The 25,003-nt window shown below is 35.9% G+C and overlaps 1 protein-coding gene across 1 annotated transcript in view; it reads right to left on the bottom strand.

The window, feature by feature from the left end:
* Window positions 1-2: 2 nt before the first annotated feature.
* Window positions 3-25,003, bottom strand: part of LOC137641272 (titin-like) — a 43,622-nt gene continuing 18,621 nt past the window's right edge. Inside the window, exons 4-5 of the mRNA XM_068373700.1 lie at window positions 133-24,027; window positions 3-17 (exon numbers count right to left, since the gene is read on the bottom strand). Coding sequence (XP_068229801.1) covers window positions 3-17; window positions 133-24,027 — 23,910 coding nt within the window. The remainder of the gene's footprint in view (window positions 18-132; window positions 24,028-25,003) is intronic.

Below are 25,003 nucleotides of genomic sequence, written 5' to 3'. Positions count from 1 at the left end.
TTCTATGTTTTCAGATGCTGAAATAATTTTCTCTATGACTGCATCAACTTCATTTACGTTTTCAAAGCTGGTAAAATCATTTACGCTTTCAATAGCTGGAAAATCATTTAGTACTTCCCATTCTCTCCTTACACCAGTTTCAAGACCATCAATTACAGCTTCCAGGGCTGGAGAAGATGGTGTAGATTCCCCACCATCTTTGCTTAGACTAGTTGACTCTGGCAATACTTCCTCAGCAATATCAAGAATGACATCTAGTGATTTCATAATTGGCTCTTCAATATGAGACTCTACATTAACTGAAGATTCAGCAACTTCAAGAATTTGCATCTCTCCACCAGCCGTCATCTCTATTGTAGGGCTTGAAGTTATGACAGCTTCATCATCCAGAATATCAAAAATAGATTCCACTTCTCTGACAAGAAAATCAAAAACAGAATCTTCCTCAGTATGGTGATCCTCAGTTGATTTATCAAGATTTATGACTGTCTGACTGACAGTGATATATTCTGATGAATCGGCTTGATCAAAAGTTGAAGAAATTTTTCTGTCATTCAAAACATCTGCCATTTTCTCCAAATTGTGACCAACCAATATTTCTGAAATTTCATCAGTTTGTTGTTCATATTCAGATTCCGGAAACATTACAAAGTCTGACTCAACAACTAGACTACTTGACCTTTGCACATCAGATGTTTCTACCTGTGACTCACCCACAACATTAAGAATATCAATCATCAACTCCTCATCCTTCTCTGCCAAATCCAACTGTGTTGTGATATCTAATTCATCATAAAAGATAGATTTTACTAATTCAAAATCTGCCTCAGAGTCTAAGAGAGATTGATCGATCTCTTGTAATGATGATTTACTTTCATCATTTAAAGTGAAAACATCCAAGTCTGATACATTTATAATGTTACTAATGTCCAAGTCTTGAAGAGTTAATATATTACTATCTTCCAAACCTGATAGACTTCTGTCATCATTGTCTTCATGTATTTCCTCCACAACATTCTCAGCTACACTATGTCCTACATGCATATACCCACTACCGAAGATGCCTTTCCCCTGTGTAACTATGCTATCTAAAGAAATCTGATTCGAAATATCCAAATCAAAATCAGTAGATAAATCATACTCCTCGGACACCATACTTCTTGTTCCTTGCGCGGGTTTCGGTTGATTTGCGGAAAGTGAAGAAGTACTACTGTGTGAATCCCCTGCTACTTTCTCCACACCAATCACTTTACCGTCATAAAGTGACGTTAGAGACTGACCGAGCATAACATGATACTCCGGCTTACCCAATAGGGGTTTACGCACTATATGAACTTCCTTGCACTCTCCAGGTGAACCAATTTCATTATTCAAATAATCAATGACATCTGAGAACTCAGAGAAACTTAATGTGCTGTTAACAAGTACTTTAAAGATACAAAACTGTTCCTCAGAGCTACAGCTTAAGGCCTCGGGGTGGCACATACCATGATAAGACTCATCTTTCACTTCTTCACTGGCATCTTGTTCTGAACTTCCTTTGTCATCATTTAGACTCCTTTTCCTTCTTGCTTTAATGTCAGACCCAAAGTTTTCTGTCAGATGTATTGGAAAAGGAATATCTAGAAGAGATTCAGAATTTACCCCAGAAACTTGATTTTTAGGCTCTTTGCCATACTCAAAATACGAAAATTCATCTGGCAAAAAAACTTCATTATCAAATACCATACTCTCTACTGACGAAGGCGGTTCTACATATGGTGGAGAAACACTGAGTGGAAAGTCATCTACCAGGTCAAAATTACCTGATATTTCATGTTCAACGAGCATCTCATTCAATGAGTATGTATCAGAAACAAGAACATCACCTGTAATCATGACCTTTTCTTCCTGAAGAGCAGATTCGAATAGTTCTACCCTAACGTCAAAAGATTCAGTTTTAACCGCTAACCCATCAGTATCAACTGAACCCTCCGGATCATTAACAACCACTATGCTTGATTCCATTAACTCTTCATTAATACCTCCAGCTAATTCTAAAGTATCATCAACCAATGTGTCCTGTGAAATTTCAATCTCCACTTCAGCCGATTCCACTATTTCTTCAGTAATACTTTCAGGCAATTCACGAGAAATCACTAGCGCATCATATTCGATTGCTGTGATTTCTTGCTCATCATTTTGATTTGATAAAATAATCTGTTTAATAACAACTTTACTTGATTCAACAAGTTCTTCAACTAAATCTTCAGATAAAACTGCAATCTCTTTTTCTGGAAGCACCACTCCAGTTGATTCACCTATCTCTTCAGTAATAGTTTCATTTGATTCAAGTGATATTTCAATTTGAACATCAACTCTTATTGCTTCCTCTTTTTCCTCAACAAATACTCCTAATGATTCCACTATCTCTTCAGATGTGGCTTCAGACAAATCAACAGTATCAACTTTAGTATCAAGTTCAACTGCATTCTTTCCTTGGTCAACAACACCTTTAGTTGATACAAAAATCTCTTCAAAAACAATTCCAGTTGATTCAACTGACTGTTCATATCTAATTGCAATCTCTTCTGGAGCAACAGCAATAACTGATTCCACAATCTCTTCCGCAATACCTTCAATTGATTCTACTGGCTCTTCAGATTTAATTGCAATCTCTTTCTCTGCAGCAACAGCAGTAATCGGTTTCACTATCTCTTCAATAACAGCTTCAATTGATTCAACTGGCTCTCCAGATTTAATTGCAATCTCTTCTTCTACAGCAAAAGCAATTATTGATTCCAAAATCTCTTCAACAACTGCTTCAATTGATTCAACTGGCTCTTCAGATTTAATTGCAACCTTTTCTGCAGCAACGACAGTCATTTCTTCCTCAACCTCTTCAACAGCAGCTTCAATCAACTCAACTGGCTCTTCAGATTTAATTAGAGTCTCTTCTGCTGCTGCAGCAATGGTAGATTCCAATTTCTCTTCAATAAAAACTCCAGTTAATTCAACTGGCTCTTCGGATTTAATTACAATCTCTTCTTCTGCACCAACAACAATGGAGGAATCCAAAATTTCTTCAAAGACTGCTTCTGTTGACTGAACTGACTCTTCAGGCTTAATTGCAAACTCAACTGGCTCTTCAAACTGAATTTCAATTTTATCTTCTACAGCAACAGCAATAATTGGTTCAACGATGCCTTCAATAACAGTTTCAATAGATTCAACTGGTTCTTCGGATTTAATTGCAATCTCTTCTGCAGCAACGTCAATAACAGATTCCACAATCTCTTCAACAACACCTTCAATTAATTCAACTGGTTCTTCATATTTATTAGCAATATCTTCTTTGGCAGCAACAGCAATAATTGATTCCACAATCTCTTCAACAACAGATTCAATTGATTCAACTGACTCTTCAGATTTAATTGCAATCTCTTCTTCTGCAGCAACAGCAATAATTGATTCCACAATCTCTTCAACAAAACCTTCAATAGATTCAACTGTTTTTTCCAGTTTAATTGCAATCTCTTCTTCTGCAGCAACAGCAATAATAGATTCCACAATCTCTTCAACAACAGTTTCAATAGATTCAACTGGTTCTTCGGATTTAATTGCAATCTCTTCTGCAGTAACAGCAATAACAGATTCCACAATCTCTTCAACAACACCTTCAATTAATTCAACTGGTTCTTTATATTTATTAGCAATATCTTCTTTGACAGCAACAGTAATAATTGATTCCACAATCTCTTCAACCACAGTTTCAATTGATTCAACTGACTCTTCAGATTTAATTGCAATCTCTTCTTCTACAGCTACTGCAATAACCGATTCCACAATCTCTTCAACAAAACCTTCAATTGATTCAATTGGCTTTTCTGGTTTAACTGCAATCTCTTCTTCTGCAGCAACAGCAATAATTGATTCCACAATCTCTTCAACAACAGTTTCAATTGATTCTACGGCCTCTTCAGATTTAATTGCAATCTCTTCTGCAGCAACGCCAATAACCGATTCCCCAATTTCAACAACACCTTCAATTAATTCAACTGGTTCTTCAGGTTTAATTGCAATCTCTTCTTCTGTAGCAACAGGAATAATTGATTCCACAATCACTTCAACAATGGTTTCAATTGATTCAACTGGTTCTTCAGGCTTAATTGCAATCTCTTCTGCAGCAACAGCAATAAGTGATTCCACAATCTCTTCAACGACGGTTTCAATAGATTCAACTGGTTCTTCAGGCTTAATTGCAATCTCTTCTGCAGCAACAGCAATAAGTGATTCCACAACCTCTTCAACAACGGTTTCAATTGATTCAACTGGTTCTTCAGATTCAATTGCAATCTCTTCTGCAGCAACAGCAATAAGTGATTCCACAATCTCTTCAACAACGGTTTCAATTGATTCAACTGGTTCTTCAGGCTTAATTGCAATCTCTTCTGCAGCAACAGCAATAAGTGATTCCATAATCTCTTCAACAATGGTTTCCATTGATTCAACTGGTTCTTCAAGCTTAATTGCAATCTCTTCTGCTGTAACAACAATACGTGATTCCACAATCTCTTCAACAACAGTTTCAATTGATTCAACTGGTTCTTCAGATTTAAATGCAATTTCTTCTTCTGGAGCAACAGAAACAATTGATTCCACAATATCTTTAACAACAGATTCCATTGATTCAACTGGTACTTCAGATTTAATAGTAATCTCTTCTCTTGGAGTAACAGGATCAATTGATTCCACAATCTCTTCAACAACAGTTTCAATATATTCACCCGATTCTTCAGATCTAATTAGAATCTCTTCTTCTGCAGCAAAAACAATAATTGATTCCTCAATATCTTCAATACCAGTTTCATTTGATTGAAATGGTTCTTCAGATTTAATTGCAATATCTTCTTCAGTTGAAACATCAATAACTGATTCCACACCCTCTTCAAAAACAGATCCAATTGATTCAACTAGTTCTTCAGATTTAATTGCAATCTCTTCTCCAGCAGCAACTGCAACAGTTGATTCAATAATCAGTTCAACAGTTTCAATTGATTCAACTGGTTCTTCTGATTTAACTGCTATCTCTTCTCCTGTAGCAACGAGAACAGTCAATTCCACAATCTCTTCAACAACAGTTTCAATTGATTCAACTGGTGCTTCAGGTGTAATTGCAATCTCTTCATCTGATGTAAAAGCAATAACTGATTCCAAAATCTCTTCAACAGATTCAATTGATTCAACTGTTTCTTCAGATTTAATTACAATCTCTTCTTCTTCAGCAAAAGCAACAATTGATTCCCCAATCTCTTCAACAACAATTTCAAATGATTCACCTAGTTCTTCAGAATTGATTTCAATCTCTTCTTCAATTGACCAAACATGTTCTTCAAATGTAATTGCAATCTTTTCTTCTGGAGCAACAGCAACAATTGATTCCGCAATTTCTTCAACAACAGCTTCTGTTAACTCTACTGGTTCTTCAGGATTAATAGCAATCTCTTCTTCTGCAGCAACAATTGATTCTGCAATCTTTTCACCAACACCTTCAATTGATTCAACTGGTTCTTCAGATTTAATTGCAATCTCTTCTTCAGCAACAGTAATAATTGATTCCACAATATCTTCAACAAGAGCTTCAGTTAACTCTACTGGTTCTTCAGGATTAATAGCAATCTCTTCTTCTGCACCAACAGGAATAATTGATTGTACAATCTCTTCAACAACAGTTTCAATTGATTCTACTAGCTCTTCATGTTTAATATCAATCTCTTCTGCACCAACAGCAATAATTGATTCCACAATCTCTTCAACAACAGTTTCAATTGATTCTACTGGCTCTTCAGATTTAACTGCAATCTCTTCTTCTGCACCAACAGCAATAATTGATTCCGCAACCTCTTCAACAACTTTTTCAATTGATTCAACTGGTTCTTCAGATTTAATATTAATCTCTTCTTCTGCACCAACAGCAATAACTGATTCCACAATCTCTTCACCAACAGAATCAATTGATTCAACTGGTTCTTCAGATTCAATTGCAATCACATCTTCTGCAGCAACACCAACAATTGGTTTCACATTCGTTTCATCAATAGTTTCAATTGATTCTATTGGCTCTTCAGATTTAATTGCAATATCTTCTGCAGCAACAGCAATATTTGATTCCACAATCTCTTCAACAACAGTTTCAATTAATTCAACTGGTTCTTCAGATTTAATACCAATCTCTTCTGCACCAACAGCAATAATTAATTCCACAATCTCTTCAACAACAGATTCAATTGATTCTACTAACTCTTCAGGTTTAATATCAATATCTTCTGCACCAACAGCAATAACTGATTCCACAATCTCTTCAACAACAGCTTCAATTGATTCTACTGGCTCTTCAGATTTAACTGCAATCTCTTCTTCTGCAGCCAGAGCAATAATTGATTCCACAATCTCTTCAACAACAGATTCGATTGATTCAACTGGTTCTTCAGATTCAATTGCAATCTCTTCTTCTGGAGCAACATCAATAATTGATTCCACAATCTCTTCAACAACAGATTCAATTGATTCTACTAGCTCTTCGGGTTTAATATCAATGTCTTCTGCACCAACAGCAATAATTGATTCCACAATCTCTTCAACAACAGATTCAATTGATTCAACTGGTTCTTCAGATTCAATTGCAATCTCTTCTTCTGGAGCAACAGCAACAATTGATTCCACAATCTCTTCAACAACAGATTCAATTGATTCAACCGGTTCTTCAGATTCAATTGCAATCACTTCTTCTGCAGCAACACCAACAATTGGTTTCACAATCGTTTCAACAACAGTTTCAATTGATTCTACTGGCTCTTCAGATTTAACTGCAATCTCTTCTTCTGCAGCCACAGCAATAATTGATTCCACAATCTCTTCAACAACAGATTCGATTGATTCAACTGGTTCTTCAGATTCAATTGCAATCTCTTCTTCTGGAGCAACATCAATAATTGATTCCACAATCTCTTCAACAACAGATTCAATTGATTCTACTAGCTCTTCGGGTTTAATATCAATGTCTTCTGCACCAACAGCAATAATTGATTCCACAATCTCTTCAACAACAGATTCGATTGATTCAACTGGTTCTACAGATTTAATATCAATCTCTTCTTCTGCACCAACAGCAATAATTGATTCCACAATCTCTTCAACAACAGATTCAATTGATGCAACTGGTTCTTCAGATTCAATTGCAATCTCTTCTTCTGGAGCAACATCAATAATTGATTCCACAATCTCTTCAACAACAGATTCAATTGATTCTACTAGCTCTTCGGGTTTAATATCAATGTCTTCTGCACCAACAGCAATAATTGATTCCACAATCTCTTCAACAACAGATTCAATTGATTCAACTGGTTCTTCAGATTCAATTGCAATCTCTTCTTCTGCAGCAACAGCAACAATTGATTCCACAATCTCTTCAACAACAGATTCAATTGATTCAACCGGTTCTTCAGATTCAATTGCAATCTCTTCTTCTGGAGCAACATCAATAATTGATTCCACAATCTCTTCAACAACAGATTCAATTGATTCTACTAGCTCTTCGGGTTTAATATCAATGTCTTCTGCACCAACAGCAATAATTGATTCCACAATCTCTTCAACAACAGATTCAATTGATTCAACTGGTTCTTCAGATTCAATTGCAATCTCTTCTTCTGCAGCAACAGCAACAATTGATTCCACAATCTCTTCAACAACAGATTCGATTGATTCAACTGGTTCTTCAGATTCAATTGCAATCTCTTCTTCTGGAGCAACATCAATAATTGATTCCACAATCTCTTCAACAACAGATTCAATTGATTCTACTAGCTCTTCGGGTTTAATATCAATGTCTTCTGCACCAACAGCAATAATTGATTCCACAATCTCTTCAACAACAGATTCAATTGATTCAACTGGTTCTTCAGATTCAATTGCAATCTCTTCTTCTGGAGCAACAGCAACAATTGATTCCACAATCTCTTCAACAACAGATTCAATTGATTCAACCGGTTCTTCAGATTCAATTGCAATCACTTCTTCTGCAGCAACACCAACAATTGGTTTCACAATCGTTTCAACAACAGTTTCAATTGATTCTACTGGCTCTTCAGATTTAACTGCAATCTCTTCTTCTGCAGCCACAGCAATAATTGATTCCACAATCTCTTCAACAACAGATTCGATTGATTCAACTGGTTCTTCAGATTCAATTGCAATCTCTTCTTCTGGAGCAACAGCAACAATTGATTCCACAATCTCTTCAACAACAGATTCAATTGATTCAACCGGTTCTTCAGATTCAATTGCAATCACTTCTTCTGCAGCAACACCAACAATTGGTTTCACAATCGTTTCAACAACAGTTTCAATTGATTCTACTGGCTCTTCAGATTTAATTGCAATCTCTTCTTCTGCACCAATAGCAATAATTGATTCCAAAATCTCTTCAACAACAGATTCAATTGATTCTACTGGCTCTTCAGGTTTAATATCAATCTCTTCTGCATCAACAGCAATAATTGATTCCACAATCTCTTCAACAACAGATTCAATTGATTCTACTGGCTCTTCAGATTTAACTGCAATCTCTTCTTCTGCAGCCACAGTAATAATTGATTCCACAATCTCTTCAACAACAGATTCAATTGATTCAACTGGTTCTTCAGATTCAATTGCAATCTCTTCTTCTGCACCAACAGCAATAATTGATTCCAAAATCTCTTCAACAACAGATTCAATTGATTCTACTAGCTCTTCAGGTTTAATATCAATCTCTTCTGCACCAACAGCAATAATTGATTCCACAATCTCTTCAACAACAGTTTCAATTGATTCTTCTGGCTCTTCAGATTTAACTGCAATCTCTTCTTCTGCAGCCACAGCAATAATTGATTCCACAATCTCTTCAACAACAGATTCAATTGATTCAACTGGTTCTTCAGATTTAATATCAATCTCTTCTTCTGCACCAACAGAAATAATTGATTCCAAAATCTCTTCAACAACAGATTCAATTGATTCGACTAGCTCTTCAGGTTTAATATCAATCTCTTCTGCACCAGAAGCAATAATTGTTTCCACAATCTCTTCAAAAACAGTTTCTATTAATTCAACTGGTTCTTCAGATTTAACTGCAATCTCTTCTTCTGCACCAACAGCAATAATTGATTCCAAAATCTCTTCAACAATAGATTCAATTGATTCTACTAGCTCTTCAGGTTTAATATCTATCTCTTCTGCACCAACAGCAATAATTGATTCCACAATCTCTTCAACAACAGTTTCAATTGATTCTACTGGCTCTTCAGATTTAACTGCAATCTCTTCTTCTGCAGCCACAGTAATAATTGATTCCACAATCTCTTCAACAACAGTTTCAATTGATTCTACTGGCTCTTCAGATTTAACTGCAATCTCTTCTTCTGCAGCCACAACAATAATTGATTCCACAATCTCTTCAACAACAGTTTCAATTGATTCTACTGGCTCTTCAGATTTAACTGCAATCTCTTCTTCTGCACCAACAGCAATAATTGATTCCACAATCTCTTCAACAACAGTTTCAATTGATTCTACTGGCTCTTCAGATTTAACTGCAATCTCTTCTTCTGCAGCCACAACAATAATTGATTCCAAAATCTCTTCAACAACAGATTCAATTGATTCAACTGGTTCTTCAGATTTAACTAAAATCTCTTCTTCTGCACCAACAGCAATAATTGATTCCAAAATCTCTTCAACAACAGATTCAATTGATTCTACTAGCTCTTCAGGTTTAATATCAATCTCTTCTGCACCAACAGCAATAATTGATTCCACAATCTCTTCAACAACAATTTCAATTGATTCTACTGGCTCTTCAGATTTAACTGCAATCTCTTCTTCTGCAGCCACAGCAATAATTGATTCCACAATCTCTTCAACAACAGATTCAATTGATTCAACTGCAATCTCTTCTTCTGCACCAACAGCAATAATTGATTCCACAATCTCTTCAACAACAGTTTCAATTGATTCTACTGGCTCTTCAGATTTAACTGCAATCTCTTCTTCTACAGCCACAGCAATAATTGATTCCACAATCTCTTCAACAACAGATTCAATTGATTCAACTGGTTCTTCAGATTTAATATCAATCTCTTCTTCTGCACCAACAGCAATAATTGATTCCACAAACTCTTCAACAACAGATTCAATTGATTCAACTGGTTCTTCAGATTCAATTGCAATCTCTTCTTCTGCAGCCACAGCAATAATTGATTCCACAATCTCTTCAACAACTGATTCAATTGATTCTACTAGCTCTTCAGGTTTAATATCAATCTCTTCTGCACCAATAGCAATAATTGATTCCACTATCTCTTCAACAACAGTTTCAATTGATTCTACTGGCTCTTCAGATTTAACTGCAATCTCTTCTTCTGCAGCCACAGCAATAATTGATTCCACAATCTCGTCAACAACAGATTCGATTGATTCAACTTGTTCTTCAGATTTAATATCAATCTCTTCTTCTGCACCAACTGCAATAATTGATTCCAAAATCTCTTCAACAACAGATTCAATTGATTCTACTAGCTCTTCAGGTTTAATATCAATATCTTCTGCATCAACAGCAATAATTGATTCCACAATCTCTTCAACAACAGTTTCAATTGATTCTACTGGCTCTTCAGATTTAACTGCTATCTCTTCTTCTGCAGCCACAGCAATAATTGATTCCACAATCTGTTCAACAACAGATTCAATTGTTTCAACTGGTTCTTCAGATTTAATATCAATCTCTTCTTCTGTACCAACAGCAATAATTGATTCCACAATCTCCTCAACAACAGATTCAATTGATTCAACTGGTTCTTCAGATTTAATATCAATCTCTTCTTCTGCACCAACAGCAATAATTGATTCCACAATCTCTTCAACAACAGATTCAATTGATTCAACTGGTTCTTCAGATTCAATTACAATCACTTCTTCTGCACCAACAGCAGTAATTGATTCCACAATCTCTTCAACAACAGATTCAATTGACTCTACTGGCTCTTCAGATTTAATATCAATCTCTTCTTCTGCACCAACAGATATAACTGATTCCACAATCTCTTCAACAACAGATTCAATTGATTCTACTAGTTCTTCAGATTTAATATCACTCTCTTCTTCTGCACCAACAGCAATAACTGATTCCACAATCTCTTCAACAACAGATTCAATTGATTCTACTAGCTCTTCAGGTTTAATTGCAATATCTTTTCCTGCAGCAACAGCAATATTTGATTCCACAATCTCTTCAACAAAAGATTCAATTGATTCAACTGGTTCTTCAGATTTAATATCACTCTCTTCTTCTGCACCAACAGATATAACTGATTCCACAATCTCTTCAACAACAGATTCAATTGATTCTACTAGTTCTTCAGATTTAATATCACTCTCTTCTTCTGCACCAACAGCAATAACTGATTCCACAATCTCTTCAACAACAGATTCAATTGATTCTACTAGCTCTTCAGGTTTAATTGCAATATCTTCTCCTGCAGCAACAGCAATATTTGATTCCACAATCTCTTCAACAAAAGATTTAATTGATTCAACTGGTTCTTCAGATTTAATATCACTCTCTTCTTCTGCACCAACAGCAATAATTGATTCCACAATCTCTTCAACAACAGATTCAATTGATTCTACTGGCTCTTCAGATTTAATATCAATCTCTTCTTCTGCACCAACAGCAATAATTGATTCCACAATCTCTTCAACAACAGGTTCAATTGACTCTACTGGCTCTTCAGATTTAATATCAATCTCTTCTTCTGCACCAACAGTAATAATTGATTCCACAATCTCTTCAACAACGGATTCAATTGATTCAACTGGTTCTTCAGATTTAATATCACTCTCTTCTTCTGCACCAACAGCAATAATTGATTCCACAATCTCTTCAACAACAAATTCAATTGATTCTACTGGCTCTTCAGATTTAATATCAATCTCTTCTTCTGCACCAACAGCAATAATTGATTCCAAAATCTCTTCAACAAGAGATTCAATTGATTCAACTGGTTCTTCAGATTTAATATCACTCTCTTCTTCTGCACCAACAGCAATAATTGATTCCACAATCTCTTCAACAACAGATTCAATTGATTCTACTGGCTCTTCAGATTTAATATCAATCTCTTCTTCTGCACCAACAGTAATAATTGATTCCAAAATCTCTTCAACAACAGATTCAATTGATTTAACTGGTTCTTCAGATTTAATATTAATCTCTTCTTCTGCACCAACAGCAGTAATTGATTCCAAAATCTCTTCAACAACAGATTCAATTGATTCTACTGGCTCTTCAGGTTTAATATCAATCTCTTCTGCATCAACAGCAATAATTGATTCCACAATCTCTTCAACAACAGATTCAATTGATTCTACTGGCTCTTCAGATTTAATTGCAATCTCTTCTTCTGCAGCCACAGCAATAATTGATTCCACAATCTCTTCAACAGTAGATTCAATTGATTCAACTGGTTCTTCAGATTCAATATCAATCTCTTCTTCTGCACCAACAGCAATAATTGATTCCACAATCTCTTCAACAACAGATTCAATTGATTCTACTGGCTCTTCAGATTTAATTGCAATCTTTTCTTCTGCAGCCACAGCAATAATTGATTCCACAATCTCTTCAACAGTAGATTCAATTGATTCTACTGGCTCTTCAGGTTTAATATCAATCTCTTCTGCACCAACAGCAATAATTGATTCCACAATCTCTTCAACTACAGATTCAATTGATTCTACTGGCTCTTCAGATTTAATTGCAATCTTTTCTTCTGCAGCCACAGCAATAATTGATTCCACAATCTCTTCAACAGTAGATTCAATTGATTCTACTGGCTCTTCAGGTTTAATATCAATCTCTTCTGCACCAACAGCAATAATTGATTCCACAATCTCTTCAACAACAGATTCAATTGATTCTACTGGCTCTTCAGGTTTAATATCAATCTCTTCTGCACCAACAGCAATAATTGATTCCACAATCTCTTCAACAACAGATTCAATTGATTCTACTGGCTCTTCAGGTTTAATATCAATCTCTTCTGCACCAACAGCAATAATTGATTCCACAATCTCTTCAACTACAGATTCAATTGATTCTACTGGCTCTTCAGATTTAATTGCAATCTCTTCTTCTGCAGCCACAGCAATAATTGATTCCACAATCTCTTCAACAGTAGATTCAATTGATTCAACTGGTGCTTCAGATTCAATATCAATCTCTTCTTCTGCACCAACAGCAATAATTGATTCCACAATCTCTTCAACAACAGATTCAATTGATTCAACTGGTTCTTCAGATTCACATGCAATCTCTACCTCTGCAGCAACAGCACCAATTGGTTCCACATTCTTTTCAACAACAGTTTCAATTGATTCTACTGGTTCTTCGGATTTAATTGCAATATCTTCTGCAGCAACACCAATAATTGATTTCACAATCTCTTCAATAGCAGGTTCATTCGACTCAACTGGTTCTTCAGATTTAATACCTATATCTTCTTCTGCAGCAACAGCAACAATTGATTCCACAATCTCTTCAACAGCAGATTCAATTGGTTCTTCAGATTCAATTGCAATCACTTCTGCAGCAACAGCAACAATTGGTTTCACATTAGTTTCAACAAAAGTTTCAATTGACTCTACTGGTTCTTCAGATTTCATTGCAATCTCTTCTCCTGCAGCAACAGCAATAATTGATTCCACAATCTCTTCAACAACAGTTTCAATTGATTCAACTGGTTCTTCAGATTTAATATCAATCTCTTCTTCTGCACCAACAGCAATAATTGATACCACAATCTCTTCATCAACAGTTTCAGTTGATTCCACAATCTCTTCAACAACAGTTTCAGTTGATTCCACAATATCTTCAACAACAGTTTCAGTTGATTCAACTGGTTCTTCGGATTTAAAAGCAATCTCCTCTTCTGCAGCAACAGCAATAATTGATTCCACAATCTCTTCAAAACCAGTTTCAATTGATCCCACAATCTCTTCAACAAGAGTTTCAATTGACTCAACTGGTTCTTCAGATTTAATTACAATCTCTTCTTCTGCAGTAACAGCAATAATTGATTCTGCAATATCTCCAAAAACAGTTTCAATTGATTCAACTGGTTCTTCAGATTTAATTACAATCTCTTCTTCTGCAGTGACAGCAATAATCGATTTCATAATCTCTTCAAAAACAGTTTCAATTGATTCAACTGGTTCTTCAGATCTAATTGCAATCTCTTCTTCGGCAGCAACAGCAACAATTGATTCCACAATCTCTTCAAAAACAGTTTCAATTGATTCAACTGGTTTGACAGCAATCTCTTCTACATCAACAGCAATTACCGATTCCACAATCTCTTCAATAACAGCTCCAGATGACTCAACTGGTTCTTCAGATTTGATTGCAATATCTTCTACTGTGACAATAATTGTAGATTCTACTCTCTCTTCAATAGCAGGTTCATTCGACTCAACTGGTTCTTCAGGTTTCATAGCAATTTCTTCTTCTGCAGCAACAGCAACAATTGATTCCACAATCTCTTCAACAACAGTTTCAATATATTCATCTGGTTCTTTAGACTTGATTGCAATCTCTTCCTCTCCAGCAACAGCAATAACCGATTCCCCAATCTCTTCAATAATAGCTTCCGTTGTCTCAACTGGCTCTTCATATTTAATTGTAAGCTCTTCTTCTGCAGCAGCAACAACAACGTTTTCCACGAACTCGTCAAAAGAAGCTTCAATTGATTCAACTGGCTCTTCAAACTTAATTGTAATTTCTTCTTCTTCTGCAACAACAATGACAGATTCCACAATCTCTTCAATAAAAGCTTCACTTGACTCAACTGGCTCTTCAGGTTTAAGAACAGTCTCTTTTACTGTGGCAAAAGCTATAATTGATTCCACAATCTCTTCAACAACAGCTTCAATTGATTCAACTGACTCTTCAGATTCAATTACAACCTCCTCTTCAGCAGCAACAACGATAGGTAACTCTTCAGAAATTTCTCCCGTTGATTCAACAATACCTTCACCTAAAGTTTCTGGCATACTTGATTCCTCTCCTCCCTCACCTAAGGTTATAAAAGATTCTTGAAGCCCATTAACAAAATCTTCAGATGTAGCTTCAATATCTTGGATAATAGCTTCAGTTGATTTTGCAATCTCTTCACTGAAGACTTCAAAGATTACTGCAACATCAGCTAATTCATCAGTTATTTGCCCAGAATCGTCATATTCAACTGCATTTATTCCTTCTCCAACAAGAATTGTAGCTGATTCAACAATTTCTTCATCTAAAGTTTCAAGAGTAACTATAATCCCCTCTTTCTTTCCCACTCCAGCTGATTCCAAACCCTCCTCTACAGACTTTGTAACTACAACTTCCTCAGTAACAACTTCAGTTGGTTGAACTATCTCTTCGACAGAGACCTTATTTTCTATAATAACCTCTTCTTCCTCAACAGATACAATTGATTCCACATCAGAAGACATAATCTCAACTACAACATCTTTAACAATAACATCAACAGAACCAGCAGACTCTGCAAATGAAGTTTCAGGCTCAATAGCAATCTCTTCTTCCTTGTACATGACTAGGATGGACTCCAGTCTCTCTTCGATAATCCCTACAGCTGATAGAGTAGCTTTTCCAATTGAAGCTTCCTCTTTATTAGTTTGTTGTTCTTTCTCAATAACCTTTCCAATCGACTCAACAATTTCATCATGATTTTCCGTTTTAACTTCCTCTTCACCATCAGCCCCAGTTGGTTCAACAATCTCCTCAACTGGAACCTCTTTTTCCTCAACCAAGATTTCGTTTGATTCTACTACCTCAACAGTAGAAGGTTCAAATGCAATTCCAATATCATTAATAATATCTACTGCAAATTCATCAGTAACAACTTTAACTAAATCCATAGCATTTTTACCTGAATCATCACATCCAAATCCATCTAATTCTTCTTTAATAGTAGCATCAGTTAATTCAATTATCATTTCACCTGAAGTTTCAGAAGCAGTTAGAACCTCCTCCTGTTCAACAATAGGTGTAGTTAATACCACAACTTCTAAGGGAAGAGTATCCTCAATTAATTGCTCAGGTTCAACTGAAGTCCCTTCTTCCTCAATAACTCCTCCAGTTGATTCCAAAATCTCCTCAACAAGAGCTTCATCCCCAATAATTCTAATTTCTTCCTCTGCAATCAATCCAATTGATTCCACAGCTTCCTTGGCTAAAGTTTCCTTTGAAATTGCAACTTTTTCTACAATACCTTCAGTTAATTCATACGCTACTGCAGCTTCTTCATTAATAACTTTGGCCGATTCTAAAACTCTTTCAATATAAGTTTCAGACATAATTGTAATCTCATCACTAACAGCATCAATTATTTCTAAAACTCCCTTACCAAAAGCTTCAGAGAAAACTAGTTCAATTTCTCCTTTGATAGTAGCTCCAGTAGACTCCCCAATATTTTCAGCAGATATTTTTGGTGTAATTTCAACCTCCCCAGTAGCAACCTCAGTTAACTGAACAATCTCTTGAACAGAATCTTCAGCAGTAAGTGCTGCTACTTCCTCTTTAGATGTAACTGAAAAAGGCTCTACAATCTCTTCAGCAGAATATTCACTCGCAATTACAATTTCTTTGATAGATTTGGCTGATTCAAGAATGCCTTCTACTGAAGATTCTTGTGGAATTATATCAACAGCTCCTAAGGATTCAATCATATCTTCCACTGCAGCTTCAGTTATAGCTGAAACATTTTCTTCAACAATAGATGCAGGTGAAGTAATTGAAACACCTTCAATACTAGCTTCCACTGATTCTCTGACTACTTCAACTGAAATTTCAGGCGTAACAGAAAATTTTACTTCAGTGGCAGCATCACTTGACTCTACAAGCTCCTGAATAAATACTTCTTGTGAAATTTCAATGTTTTCAAAAACATAATAAGGGGATTCTGCAATTTCTTCTACAAAAGCTTCAAAGATTTCTGCAACTTCATCAACCAGCGTTGGCATTAACTCAACAATTTCTTTGGCCGCAGTTGATTCCTCAACCTCCAATGCTGTAGCTCCAGTTGAAATTGTAATATCTTCAGCTATAGCTTCAGCTGTTTTCATGGGTTCTTTAATAGTACTATCATAGTAAACTGCAATCTCTTCTCCCTCAACAACTGATCTTACATGTTCTTCAACAATAGCCTCTATTGAATCAACAATCTCTCCCTCAGAAAGATGAACTACACTTGATTCCTCAACCACCTCAGCTATAGATATTGATGATTCACCCCTCTCTTTAACAGATGTTTCTTTTAATTCACCAGTTTCTTCAACTAACACTTTTAGGTGAATTGCACCCTCTTCCTCATCAACTGTTTTAGATGACTCTGCAATCAATTCAAAAGGCTCTTTGTGCATAATTACAGCTTCTTCAACAATAGATTCAAATAAATCACTCGCCTCCTCAACCAGAACTTCAGATTTAACTACAACCTCTTCTTCCTCAACAGAAGCCCCAACAGAAATGTCAGTTATTATTTTGATCCCTTCAATGCCTTTTTCAAACAAGTCTTCAGTCTTTTCAACTACATCTTCAAATAGTAATTTGATTTCATCAACAACAGGCTGAACTAATGCTAAATCTATATCATCCAAAACTTCTGAAGTAATTTCAACTTTTTCTTCCTCAAAAATATTTTCAGATAATTCCATAATCTCTTCGTCAGAAGATTCAGCTGCAACTTCAACCTCTTCAACTTCGGATGATTCAACAATGACTTTTACATCCAATTCTTGTACCATTAACATATCCTTTTCATCAATTGTTACATCTGATTCTATAATCACTTCATGAAAATCTTTGGAACCAATTGCAACTTCTTCATCCTTCAAAAAAGTTTCAAAAGATTCAAGAATCTCTTTAGCATATGATTCAGTTTCAATTATAATCTTATCGGTAACATCTTCAGGTAGTATGTCAATTTTTTCAGTTGTAACTGCAAAACTTTCCTCAATCACATCAACATAAGCTTCAGGTATTATCAGTGTCTCTTCAATCCTATTCAGAGTTGATTCCACAATATCATCCTCAATTACTTCAAAGACTGCTTGAGACTCATCAATATAAGGTTCAGCTAATTTTACTTCACTGGATGATTCAAAGGTAATTTCAACTTTATTTTCTTCAATGGTAGCTTCACTGCATTCAATAAACTCTTCAACTAAATCTGTAATCTGTTCCTCAACTAATACTTCTTGAGTCGAAAGTTCGCCAGACATTTCAAACTCTTGAGTAAGAGCTTCCCTTGATTCAACAGTATCTCCTACGTAGGATTCAGGTGCAACTATAAGCTCTTCTATCTCATAACTTGCTGCAGTCAATTCTAACATCTCTTCAACGGATGCTTTGAGTGTTACAGCACTTTCTTCTGATATAGCCTCTGTAAATACATCAAGGTCTTCTACAAGAGCATTTGTGCTTATAACATTTTCCTTATCATCAAAAGGTTCTGTATTTCCCCCAATACTTTCAACAGATGTTTCCATTGTAATGCTCTCCGTTGACACAACAATCTCTTCTACAGAAATGTCTGGCTTAACAGCACCTGTTTCCATCTCATCAACACTAGCAGGTGATCCCACAATCTGTTCGGCAGAGGATTCGGATATAATTAAAACTTCCATGGTGAATTCCTCATCAGAATCAATAGTCTCTTTATTTTTAACTTTATCCTCAGCATCAGCCCCTGTTGCTTTCAAAAGTTCAGGTCTAATTCCAATTTCATCAATATCTTTGGTGGCTTCTTCAACCAAAGCTTCATAGGTTACATCAATATCAATAATAGGAGCTCCAGAAAGTTCTACTAATTCCTTACCACCAATTTCTGAGAAAATTCCTCCATCCACTTTAATATCAGCAGTAACTGATTCCCCTAATTTTTCCTCAGTAGTTTCTGTTAAATAAACAAGTTCTTCAATAATGACTCCAGTTGATTCAACTACTTGTTCAGCTGCAACCTCTGGTTCCTTCACACCATCATCCTCATCTTCTACAAATTCTTCAACAATATCACTTGTTACAGAAGCCGTGTCAGTAACTGACATACTTTCTGCAGTAACTTTTTCAAATGTCTTAGCCTCTTCAATTGGAGTGTCATGATCTAAAGCAACCTGAGGTGTTATTTCAACCCTTTCAACAGTAGCCTCATGAGCTAATGCCTTCCCTTCAGCTGAAATCTTAGATGCCACCAATATCTCTTCCTCTGATGTGTTAGAAAATGTGATTACTTGTGCAACATTAGCTTCAAGTACTGCAGAAATTTTTTTATCTGAATCATTTGAACCAGCAACCTCACTAAGTGTTGTCTCAAGGCTTACAGGAACATCCAAATCAGCAGTTTTTGGTGGCAAAGGTATCTCAACATCTCGTTTTGCCCTCGATAAAACTGTAGAACCATCAACAACATGGCTAGATACAACTTCTTCAACAACAGTTGTATTAACAGCTTCAGGTGCCTCAGTGGTTTCAAATTCCATAGTAAAATTACCATCATCAATATTTACGTTGTCAAACTCAACTAACATGTCGTCTGCCGATTTAGGAAGAGTAGAGACTTCTTGAATGAAAGCACCTGGTTCACTGAATTTCACTACCTCAAGAGATATATCTTCTAACCCTTTTAAAAATTCACCAATTTCAGAATCAGGAACTCCTTTCAAAGACCCATCAATCAGTTCTGAAAATTCTTTACTCTCTTCATTGCCTAATAAAGTCTCTTCCTCATCACTGGCTATGTAAGAATTTTCTCTGATCAGATCTGCTTCCAAGCCCTCATTTACTAAAGAGTCGTCAAAACCTTGTAACTGACCGACTTCAGAAATAGACATAGTTCTTACCAGAGAATCTGACCTAACAGCATTACGAGATATTTGTTTTTTTCCACCACCAGAATCTTCAAGATTATCAACAGAATGAAATTGATCAGAATCCTTTACTGTATCATTTGTATAACTTGCATTAGTGCCCACTAACAGAGAAGGGACAGATATTACCTCTGATGATGCTAATGGTTCAGGAGCCAATAAGAGTGTATCATTAACAAATGTATCTGAAAGTAAAGGCATCACATCCTGAACAATAGCATCCTTGGAAAGTGAAAGGTTTTCAGAGTCCACAAGGTCTACCGTTATGTTTTCCAGGGTCGTCATTTCTACATCTGATGACAATGATACCTCAGATGAATCAATACCTAATCCTAAGTGTTCCACAATATCTGACACATCAACAAATTTGTTTTCAAAAATTTCTTTACCTTCAATTAGAGAAATTTCTTGCCCAACCAAATCATCTGAAAATATTTCATTTTTTATAACATCCCTAATATTTTCAGTTAATACATCAGGTAATCCAGAAATATCATCCTCAAAACATGAACTCTGTGATATAGATGTTGCAGTCTCTTCCCCCTCGACCTTAACTGTGCTCTCAGGAACCATAGGTGTAATATTGCCTCTTGGCCTTTCTTCTCTAAAGGTTTCAGACTCCTTGGAGTTTATACCATTAATTTCAGATAATTCACTCAAAGGTAAAGATACTGACACTGGTTCTTCAACAGTCCTAAAGTTCTCAAATGATTTATGCCCTTCAACTGAAATTTCTGTCATACCTAACTTAGAAGACAACGTATCCAACGGTACATCTTCATTCCCATTTGACCTTTGCCTAGACTTGGTTTCACTTAAAAAAATGTTCTTTGGTAAATCTACAACTAATGTTTCTGTGTCTATGTCAGCATGCTTAACTTGCTGCACATTTTTAGACCTTTTGAGAGCCTCTTCTTTAAAAGCTCTGGTTTGAGAGAGAAGAGCAAGCTTCTCTTCAAAATATTCCACTGAAACCTTTCCTTCATCAACATCAGAAAATAACCTCTCTATCAGCTTGAAAGCTTTATCAACATTTTTCTTACCTGCATTATTACCAATAATATTTCTGCTCAATAATTTGATCAGTGAGTCATCTGTCCTAAAATGTGCACATATCAAGTGGTCTGTGTCATTTGATACCAAACCAGTTAAGTGAAGTAAATTGATACCAAAGGCTTTTGCCTGGAACTCACCTGCAAGATGTGACAAATCATCGGGGTCTACAGGACTCGGGGGGCGATACTCTTGGGTTGTAGGCTCGGGTTCAGCATACAAGGGTCGCGCAGTACTAGTGCCGGGGTCTTCCTCATCACCTGGGGATGGAGTGTGAGGGTCCACTACATCAGAAACCACTGTGTTATCTGCTCGCTCTCTAACCTCAGTAGATGTTATAGCAGAATCACCTTCAGCAATTTCAGCATTACTAAAATCTACATCAAGAGAGACATCTGTCTTTACCTCTGTGGTCTCTATGCTACTGTATAAATCACTAACAGGTTCTAAACCACTTTTATCTACAAATGAGGACATTTCATCTGTTCTATCTTTTGACCCTACAGTTTCATCACTCTCTCTCTTAGTATCATCACTGATGCTGGCTTCTTCAAATGAAAGCTTCCCATTCTCTTTACCTAAATCTGACATCACTTCCTTGTATTCCTCTTCCACAGCTAGATCAATATCAACACCAGTCCCATCAACATTTAAACTGTCATTGGACAAAGACTCATCTACATTATCACATGAACTATCATCATTATTAATCTCATCACTACCTATATCTATGGTGGCATCATCAGTAACACTCTTTTTATTATGAGGAACAATTGTTAAATCAAGATGAATTTGGCCTGCATTATCTTCTGCAACTTTATGTTTGTCCTTTAAATTTAATGTACTAAATCCATCACTGTCATTTTTAACAAGAGTATGTGATACATTGTAAGCATTATCTTCAGTGCAATCATTATTTTTGCAGTCAGAAATGTTAATTGAATTACTATTACTACTTTCATCTAAAGTTCTTGATGTATCTTCAACATCATTCACACCACCCAGTTTCAAAATATTCTCTAAGTGATCTGTCTTTACTTCAGACTTTTTATCACTATTTAAACTGGAATCATAAATAACATCACTAACACCATCACCACTATTACCACCACCATTATCTAGAAAATCCATACCTGCTTCTTCCGCCACGTCCACTTGATCAATCATGAAAGTAGTACCAGAATCAACAGAAGGGTCATCAAGAGAGACCCCAACAGAAGAGTCCTCATCAGAGACCCCAACAGAAGGGTCATTAACAGACAGCGCGCCTTCAGGGTCTAAAGGAGTTTCTGGCCTTTGATCCAGGTCAGATGTACTTGGAGTTTCAAGGATGGCATCTACAGAGGAAGGGGGGGAGTGCTGGGTGTTGTAAGCAGTATCTACATCGGCATCAGCAACGTGTGGCGGCTGTACATTTAGTTCAGGGCTTTTAGTAGGCTCTACAGGGAACTCGATAGTTTCAGGGGGTGTAAAATTATCAACAGGATCTGTCTCTGATGCTTCATCACTACCTTGATTAGGAACTATATCGGATTCTACTTCAACCTCTCCATGAACTGTTTTGTCAGAATTTGTAATGCTTGAATCCTCAGCAGATACATCATGAATTTCTTCAACTGTAGATGGCTCTGAAGAACTAAACCATGAAGAAAAAAATCCTTCATTTTTCTTCTCTTCATTCATGACTTCAGCACCATCTATAACCGATTTTGATTTTGGACTACCAAACTCATCAGAGTTTTCAAGATCCTCCTCTACATCATTGTAGTTTTCAGTCACTTTGGAACCTTCACTCCCTTCATCCTGTTCATCATGTTTCTCCTCCTCATCATTTTCAGATAATTCACTTTCAAAATGCAAGGTAGCTGATTCTGTTGCTTCTGACAATAAAGATGATGTTGAATCCAGTGCTGCTGCAGTTCCTTCCGACTGTACAGTTTTATCTATCTCGTTTACAGAAGGTAATGCTTCTGTTGGTTCAAGTACAGCTTCTGTTACTAGACTCTCACTAGCACTTTCAAGAAGTGTTGCTGTACTCATGTCAGGACTTAAAGATGACGTTGCTGAAATTTCAGATATTTGACTTTCTAGACCTTCAACATGTGCTTCTTTTAACAACTCTAATGAAGGATGTGCTGTTACATACTCTTCGTCCATTACAGATGATGCCATGAGATTTACTGGGCTTGCAACCTCTGCCGTAGGTGGCAATGGAGTTGCATCATCAAAATACAATGTCGTACCATCTATAACTTCATAACTTACAGGATAAACATCTTCCACATTCACAGGTAATTCTGTTGTTGGAACAGAATCCAAAGATTCGGCTTTTAATTCAGGATCAGTATTTGCATATTCACCTCCTATATTTTCATCTACATTGACTTCTTGTTCAAGTGGAGCTTGGGGATCTTGGTTACTTATTTCTTTTTCTTCAGAAGACACTTTTTCACTTTCAGCTACTTTAGACAAATCATCATTTTCAAGTTTCTCATCTCCAGTGGAATCAGTGAGATTCTCCTCGCCGGCCTCTTCCTCCTCCTCATCATCATCATGGTTATCTTCTTCATCATCGGGGTTATCTTCCTCCTCTCCATCTTCACTATCATCATCCACTGCTGCATTCTCATCATGTGGAGAATTCTCTGCTGCCAAGTCTTCTTGGTCTCTGTTACCCTTTTCAGCTTCATTCTCACTAACGGCTTGTTCATTCCCTTCAAGCAGATCTCTTTCTTTGTTCTCCAAAGAAGCTTCCTGTATCTGCTTATATTCTACATCTTCTGCACTCAGGGCAAGCTCTTCTGCAAGAATCTCGGTCACTTCTGGCTCAACAATAGTCTCAGCCTCATCGGACCCGGAATCCTTGCTGTCACTTACACCTTCAGTAGGCACTTCATATTCTAATTTTGATACAAATACCTTATGCTCTCTGATATACTGCTTTGGCACATATCCCCTTTTGCCTTTAATCTGGAAAAAAAAAATATATATCAATTTCAAGTTTGAAGCTAGCCAATAGGTACAACAACATTGGAATATAAAAGTTATAATCTCACTAAAGGCAGCATATCAAATTAGTAGAGAAAAATGTACAGCAATACAACGTACAAAAGATTTTCAAAGAAATAAAACAGTTGCCCTCCCATTTACTGAGGGAGCCAGGCATCCATCAGTGTCAGTGTTGCAATACATAAATATCTCAAAGCTGACAATCTTAACTTAGATTAAAATGAACAAACAGCATATTATTCCCCTCAACGCCAGCTTTCAAATGATTTATAAAATAAATTTACCCAAATTCAAATTATCTAAATACACCATTTTCATTCAAAGATAAATTTCCTTAAGTTATTAATGATCATCTTGATATTTTGAATGATAGAATCATAACTTTTAAATTTGGCTCTAAATCTAGCCCCATTCCAAAGTTGAATACATATAAATCAATTAATTACATTTACAATAGTATTAATGAATATTTTGACTATTATTCAGACTATAAATAGTAGACATTACACTATATGGAAGACTTAAATCTTGTAAAGCCTTATACAACAAACTGACCAATATTTTGGATTCACTTTCTCATACTTTATTCGGCTTCAAATTCATCTCACTTTTGTTATAAAATTGAAGAAAATCCAAATCAGTAAATGATTGTACTATTACAAAAAGCTTATAAAAAATTAGGTTTTATTGGCAAGAAATACTAAGGTCTAATTTTAGTATAAAAAAAAAAAAAAAGTCATAATCAGATTTTAAAATCCCATAAGAAATTTATTAAGATATTACAGGAAGAATTATGTTTATTAAACTAAGTCATATATAGCTGTGCCTTCCAAGTAAATAACTTCTATTTATGTTTATGTTTTAATTGCACATGCATATCATCGTCTTTGATTTACATGCATGACTAAGTATTCTAACTAATTAGAGATTAGTGAAT

This window comes from Palaemon carinicauda, chromosome 5 (genome assembly GCF_036898095.1).
Source record: "Palaemon carinicauda isolate YSFRI2023 chromosome 5, ASM3689809v2, whole genome shotgun sequence".
Lineage (NCBI taxonomy): Eukaryota > Metazoa > Arthropoda > Malacostraca > Decapoda > Palaemonidae > Palaemon > Palaemon carinicauda.
The sequence above is the reverse complement of the archived record's forward strand: the minus strand, read 5'-3'. Positions and strand labels throughout refer to the sequence as shown.